At 40.1% G+C, this 7881-nt stretch overlaps 1 protein-coding gene across 1 annotated transcript in view; it reads left to right on the top strand.

Moving 5' to 3' along the window:
* The window catches only part of EMC7 (ER membrane protein complex subunit 7), a 23336-nt gene that overhangs the window by 2617 nt on the left and 12838 nt on the right, over positions 1-7881 (top strand). The window contains exon 2 of the mRNA XM_006831812.1: positions 6558-6677. Coding sequence (XP_006831875.1) covers positions 6558-6677 — 120 coding nt within the window. The remainder of the gene's footprint in view (positions 1-6557; positions 6678-7881) is intronic.

Raw genomic sequence — 7881 nt, 5'->3', positions numbered from 1 at the left:
CCCCTGGTCGTCAGCACACAGCCTCTCTCCTTTTCTGGGTCTGGAGTTCCCAGCTGTTCCCTCTCTCCACGTCATCGTCTCTGCCTCCATCTCTGGCGTCACTGCTTCTCTGGGTAGGGTCCCGCTCTCCGCTCTTCTCCCTTGATGGGCCCAGGGACCTCCACTCCTAGACTGCAAAGTCAATCACTCCCCTCGTTTTGCTACAAAATGTCTATCTTTACATTTCCAACCCTCACAGTCAGCCCTGATAAGTTATTCACTATTGTGCCACATGAGTGCCAACCCCCATCTCCTTTCATCTGCTCCGCCCAGACAGATTGGATACTACTATGTGGAGATTCTACCTTCCTCTGTGTCCTCTGGATCTAGGCTCCCTCTTGAAAGCTTGAAAGGTAGTCACTTCTTGCCTTTGTAGCCCCCCATTTTGGGTAGCCAGTTTCCAAGTTGCCCATCCCTGTCTACCCTGTGTATGGAGGGGGTGGGAATGATCCTCACTATAAAGGTTTGTTCCCTCTTTTGAGCTACTGCATCCATAGGTGTAGGTCAAGTTCATCAAATTGTATCAGATTACTCTTTTTTTTCCTCTTCTTTCTTCTTCTAGTTGAGTTCTGATCATCCAGCCATTGAAGCCAGGTCAAGTGGATATTATCTACAAGTGTGGGTGTTCTTCTGCATATGCCCTCACTTCTTATCAACTGGATGCTTCACTCTCTACTCTAGTCTTCTATGGCTATGTCACTGACTCTGGCCCAGGAGTCCCCAGGTCTTGCCACACTGCTGGCCAACCAGGTCTCCACCAGGGTTCACAGGAGTCTATTGAATGTGGTAGGGCTTAGCTTGCTGCTTCGCTGCTGTTTTTTTCCCCTCACTTCCTCTTATTGGTGACCAATGTGGTTACCAGTCAAAGCACATCCTGCTCATGTATTCCCATTGAGTCTTAGTCTTGGAAGGGGGTTTGTATTTGCCTTGATGTCTCCTGGGCAAGCAACTTGCTTGTTCTTGTAGTTGTCAGTTGGACTGCCATTATCGGTTTGTATTTTTCCTGTTGGTCTTTCTTTCAAGAAGTATCTTCTGTTTTTCTAGATGCTCCAGGATGGTCTGCTTGTCCTTTCAAGTGGAAATTTCCCACCTCAGAAGATTCTGGAAGGTGTTCAGGATTCCCCCTATGGTCTTATGTAATGCAGAGACTCCACAGGAAGCTTCCTTCACTGAGCATGTTGTAGCCCCCTTTTAGGTATTCCAATCAGTTATAGGCAGAAGATGGATTTACAAGCTTTCTATGGTGATATTTCTGGCTATTCCTTTCTCTCCCCTTCAAGTGTCTCTTTTATAATGGTATGCAAGGGATACTAAGATTCAAAAGGCAGCCAAGCATCTTAACATTGTTACCCCCCTTTTGCCCTTTCCAACCATGCCTCAATTCCTGTATTCCAGAGCCCTGTTGTTCCAAGGTTGTGCGTACAGCATTCTTTACCTGTCTCACTTAGCTCATGCAAACCTGCTTAACTGTTCTCCCATCCACCTTCTTCTTCCATTCCTCTTCCACTTCTTGTGTGTTGCCCCCCTCCCCAACACCCAAACTATCCTGTGTCTATTCCCTACCCTGTGCTCCACCTTCCTCTCCCTCCTTTGCTCTACCCCTCATCTCCCAGTAACCAGAAAAGGATCCACCCCCCACCTTTAGTATGGGCTCTTTTTCTTAGTTTTTTACAATTGTGGTCCTATGCAGTATTTCTCCTTTTGTGACTGATAGTGTAGTGGTTACGAATCGGGCTGTGAACCTTAAGGTCAGTGGTTCGAAACTACCAGCTTCTCCGCGGGAGAAAGATGAGGTTTTCTACTCCAGTAAAGATTTACACCCTCGGAAACCCTGTACAGGGTCGCTATGGGTCAGAACTGACTCAATGGCACTTAATAACAACAATTACACTCAACATAATGTCCTCAAGGTTCATCCATGTTATGTGGTGGCTTGCAGTTTCCTTGTTGTTTTTCAAGGTAGCACACATAATATTCCATTGTGTGTATATACCACAGTTTGTTTTTCCATTCTTCAATTGATGGCCACTTTGGCTGTCTCCATCTTTTTTACTATTGTAAATAGTGCTGCTATATAATCTTTTTAACCAGTCTCCTGTTATTGGACATTTAGGTTATTGTTGTTGCTGTGTGCCGTCAACTTGATTCTGACTCATAGCAACCCTTTATGACAGAGTAGAATTGCCCCATAGGGTTCCATAATTAGTTTTCAGGGTACTGTACTGTACTTTTAAAAACCTGTATATTATTGAGATTTTTTAAAACATACTAAAGTAAACAGAAAGGAGCTCTGGTAGCGTAGTGGTTACGAATCGGGCTGCGAACCGCAAGGTCAGCAGTTTGAAACTACCAGCTGCTCTGCGGGAGAAAGATGAGGCTTTCTGCTCCCGTAAAGATTTACAGCCACGGAAACCCTGTACAGGGTCGCTATGGGTCGGAACCGACTCTACGGCACTTAACAACAACAACAAAGTAAACAGAATAGCTGTGAATCATAGGTACCTATAATAAACTTCTGTCTTCTCTGCACCTGTGTGTAACATTTAATAATTATCCTAAACATAATATAATTTCACCTTTAAAAACATTACTGTGTATCTCTAACAGATAAGGGCTTTAAGAAACTAACCACAACACCATTATTGAGTCAATAAAATAAATCATTATTGTTTAATATCATCTAGCACCCTATCCATTTTTGTGTCTCCAAAAATTATCTTTAAAATGCTTTTATATAATTGTTCTTTCAAGTAGAGTACATTTTTAAAAAGTCAAGTTTCTAGACTTTCATTATGAAATGTTTATATCTTTCCATAGTAACGTATTTACCATAGAATGAGAAATGCATTTGGCATTTCTTTATGCAATTAATTTTGTATTATTTGTGTTGTATAATCATTAGTTTTGTTACGTTCTTTTCTGGACCTAGAAAAATGTTTTGTAATTGCTTCAGTTAGAGTCCCAGACAGAAGCAGATGGCACCCTTGAATCAGAATAACTCAGAAATTTGGGCAAGCATCCGGGTTATGCAGTGCCCTGGGACTCACAACCTTGGGACCATTGTCACCTTTTTGTTGTTGCCATTAAGGACTCATAGGACTCCATGGAGCATAGAACTTGAACTGCCTATCTTGTAGTTCATAGTCTAGTGGAGTCAAACTTGTACATACACAAAAAAGATCCATGGTGGTCCTGTGGATTAGGCATTAAGCAGCTAACTATAAGGTTGGTAGTTCAAACCTACCTGCTGCTATATAGGCAGAAAATGAGGCTATCTGCGCTTGTCAAGATTTATGGTCTCAGGGTCTTTATGATTCAGAATTGGCCTGATGGCAGTGGGTTAGACTTAGCTACATATGCAGAAGTAACTAAGGTAGGTAGGGACTATTTGTAACACATAGAGGTACTTAACCAAAACTAAAGCTGCCATCAAATTGATTCTGACTCATAACGCATGGGCTTCAAAAAAATTGTGGAAAACTGACATTGTTTTTCATTTCCATTTTTGCATGAACTTTTTGAAGCCACCTAATAGTGACCCTGGAGCTCTGGTAGCGTAGTGGTTACGAATCGGACTGCGAACCTTAAGGTCAGCAGTTCGAAACTACCAGCCGCTCCGCGGGAGAAAGATGAGGCTTTCTACTCCCGTAAAGATTTACACCCTCGGAAACCCTGTACAGGGTCGCTATGGGTCGGACCCGACTCGATGGCACTTAACAACAACAACAACAACAATAGTGACCCTGGAGGACAGGGTAGTACTGCCCCTTAGGGTTTCCAAGACTGTAAGTCTTTACAGGAGCGGACAGCCTCGTTTTTCTCTCATGTAGTGACTGGTGGTTTTGAACTGCTGCCCTTGAAGTTAGCAGCTCAATAATGTTTACCCCACTGTGCCACCAGGGCTCCTTAAAACATACTTGAGTACCTTTTCTTATTTGTTAAAAAATTAAAAACAGAGAGAAGCAACAAAATGCTATCTTTAATGGTAAAAATTCTTGGAGGACTTGGTAAATTGGAACTGTAACAATAAATCAGAATTGACTCAATGACAGCTGTTTTTCACTGTTGTGAAATTACTACAATAGTACTGTAGTACTGTAGTAATATTCGTTTCTCTTAATAGGGAATGATGACATAGCTTCAGAATAGTAACTATGCTCTTTGTCACCTGTCATCTCCCACAGAAAGACTAGAAATGCTTTCTATATCAGGGTTCTCTGCTACTCTGGAATAGAGGTATTTTCAGAAATCATTCAGAGTAATTATGGGAAAATCCTTGCCAGTTTTTTTATTTTTTGTTTTATTCCTGATAATTGCACTCATTAGTATAAATGTAGGATGAATTTTGCAGTAGTTTTACAAATGCCCACTGTCTTAGTAATCTTGTGCTGCTGTAACAGAAATACCAGAAGTGGATGGCTTTAACAGACAGAAAATTATTCTTTAACAGTTTAGAAGTCCAAGTTCAGAGCTCTGGCCTTGGAGAATGGATCTTGTCCACTTTCAGCATCTCTAGGGCCAGAATTCTTTGGAAATCTCTTTCAGTCTTTTACTGGATTTGGAGCTTCACAGAACAGGGACCCCAAGTCCAAAGGATGTGTTGTACTCCTGGCTTGCTCTTGGTGGTAGTGGGTTCCCCTCTCTCTGCTCACTTCTCTCTCCTTTTATGTCTCAAAAGAGATTGGCTCAGGATATGGCCCAGTCTTACAGTGTGAATATGACCTCATTTACGTCATGTTGTTAAGTGTCATCAAGTGGGCTCCAACCCATAGCGACCCTGTATAAGGAAGTTTTCCGAGGGGCGGCTATGAGCTTGAGCTTGAACTGCTGACCTTGAGGTTCAAACTGACTTTGTGGTTCAAAGTCGGTTTGAATTAACATCATGGAAGTGAGGATAATTACATCAGTTTATGGGGACGCTTGTATTCTATTAGATCTCATCATGGAGGTGATAACCACATCTTAACTGCTAAACCACTGGCCCAACAAGTGAACACTAAACCTTAACATCACACACACTATTTCTTCCAGCTTAACTTGATCTTGACAGATGTATATATTCCCTCTCCATTCAAATTGTATGATTTTGTTAACTTAAATATTTTTCATAGTTTCTGGCATTAGGAATCACTTGATGAGATAGTTCCCTTGTGGTGAGAGTGTGACTTTTCCAAAGGTGTCGGGCTTCCTTGGAATCCGCTTTCTGCTCTCTCAAAATGCTGCACCTGATTGTAGGGCTGCAGGAAGATTATCCACTGCACCTGTTTTATCACTCTGTTTATGTCAGTGAGTTCTAGCATTCCAACTTTTCTTGCCTAGCCTTCCCTTTGATGAGCTTGACCTTCTAGGTTTCTCTTCCTTTTCCCTTTTCTAATTTTCTTTCAGTGCTTCCTAAAGTCACACAGCTTTTTGATTGTTAGCGTATTAGCACCAGGGTGCGGATTATTTTTTTTTTTTTTTTTTTTATTGTCAATTGAGTGAAGGTTTACAGAACAGATCATTAGTTTTACATTCAACAAATCAAGCATTTTGCTTCATCTCAATCATTGCAGTTCCCTGAATGTGACATCATTTATACCATTTCCTCCTTCTGTTTCTTGCTTCCATTCCTCCTCCTCCTCTGGCCAAAATTTTGAACTGTGCCCTAGGGTAAATGTTACCTTATTAAAAAATCTCAGATGGTTAACCATTCTATGGTGTGTGCACCTCACTGGTGCTGGCCCCGATAAATACCTGTGTACTGGTGTGGTGCTATGGGATAATGCACTGGACCACAAAGTCAGTTTGAACCATAAGGTCAGAGGTTCAAACTCACCAGCAGCTGCTTGGAGCAGGGTTGCTATGAGTTGGAACCAATTTGACGGCACTTAATAATTACAGTATGTATTTACTTGGCTGAAAATTGAGTCATGGGGGTGAGTTCAGTTCCAGAGCTGAAGGGTGTCCAAGGGCTATAGTCTTGGGCTTCCACCAGTCACCATCTGACCATTAGGCCTTTATGATTTTGATTTTTGTTGCACCTTTTCTCTTGCTCTATCCAGGACTTTCTAATGTGGTCCCTTTCAAAGCAGTTGATAGTTGGGGCACTATCTAGTTCTTGTCTCAGGGTCATTGAGACTGAAGTTCATGTGGTGTATTAGTGCATTGGACATCTTCAGTTTTCATCACTACTCTTTCCTTCAATCAGGGAGAGACCAACAGTTGTACTTTAGATGGCTGTTCATGAGCTTTTAAGATTCCAGTTACTACTTACCAAAATAAGTTGTAGAACATTGTTTTTGTGGAGTATGTTATGTTAATTGAATTATTAGGTCTTCTTAACACTGATATCTTTGCATTTTTTTTAACAAGTTATGATTTAGAAGTTTTTATGGATTAAATAAGGTCACCCCTTCCTCTCATTACCAGTTGCTTTTAATATCATTTTTAATGGAGTTGATTTGGGAAACAATGTCTGATTTAAAACTAATAATAAGTTACTGATCAGAAGTGACTAAATACGATTTTCATTTTTCCAGGACAGATGGGAGTTTTGTGGTGCATGATATACCTTCTGGATCTTACGTAGTGGAAGTTATATCTCCAGCTTACAGGTTTGATCCCGTCCGAGTGGATATCACTTCAAAAGGAAAAATGAGGTGAGGGTGCTTGGTTTACTCTTCACCAAAGGTGAAATGTTTGAATACTTGATTATGAATACTTTTAGAATTTATAGTTAAGATAGTAAAGTTTGTTATTTAAACTATAGATAATCCGTAAAATATTATTGTATTGTCTTCTTATGTACATTGACAAAATTGAACATCCTCTTGCTCTGGCTAAATGTCATTTTTATTTGAAAACTTTTAATATGATTGTATAGAAAAAAAGGTAAGATTACTTGCTATGGGAGCAAAAACACTGAGAGTTTTATAATTGTTATATTTGTAGCATCATTTCACCACCACCACCACACAAATTTTACTAATTGGTTTCTTTTGTTTAATAAATATTGATCAAGAAACTATTATGGCCAAGAACTATGTTAGTATGCTTGATCCTAAGGACCTACTAGCAGGCTAGACTTAATGTGGTTCTTTCTCCAGTGATACTTAATAGAGAAAGTGTGGTGTTACAGGTACATAACTTGTACTCCTCATTTCTCTAGTCGTTTTTATTGAAGTGGAAATGATATGGCTTTTCTAAATTAGAAACACTATCCATCTCCTGGGTTTCAGGAACTATTTTGTTGTTAGTACCTATTTGATAATATGTTGATACAGAAATTTTTATAGTTTCTCCTTTTTGGAATTTTTAATGTACAATGAAAATTTTAAATTTCTGGAGAAAACCGTAGATTCTATTTTTGATGACAAGAAAAGCACAGTATTAGAGGCTGGCAGATTGGGAAAAAGTTTAAGAATTCCCAAGTGGATAAATGTGTAGTTTGAAATTGAGGTTAAAGAACTTTGGATGATTTGGACTCTGAATATGGACTAGCACCAGTCCATCTCAAGTTGGAATCAGTTGTCCAGAGTCTCAGCCTTCGGTTAGAATCCTCAATTTAATTTCGGGAGCCAGCTCCAACACTCTTATTTGGGGGTCCTAGAGGGAGGTATAACGTTGGCAAAGAAATGAAGCTCACAGAATCAGTGGGTCTTGTTAGATGGTGAATCTTCTCCTTTCACATCTTATTTCTCCTCTTTTTCCGTTCACGTTTTATTTCTCCTCTTCTTCTGTCACATTTTATTTCTCCTCTTACCCTTCACATTTCATTTCTCCTCTTACTTTTATTTCAGATTCTCAAACAGCTTTTATACTACTCTATACCATCAGTCTATTAATCATTCTTTTCAAAGTAGT

This window comes from Chrysochloris asiatica, unplaced genomic scaffold (assembly GCF_000296735.1).
Source record: "Chrysochloris asiatica unplaced genomic scaffold, ChrAsi1.0 scaffold00004, whole genome shotgun sequence".
Taxonomy (NCBI): domain Eukaryota; kingdom Metazoa; phylum Chordata; class Mammalia; order Afrosoricida; family Chrysochloridae; genus Chrysochloris; species Chrysochloris asiatica.
The sequence above is the reverse complement of the archived record's forward strand: the minus strand, read 5'-3'. Positions and strand labels throughout refer to the sequence as shown.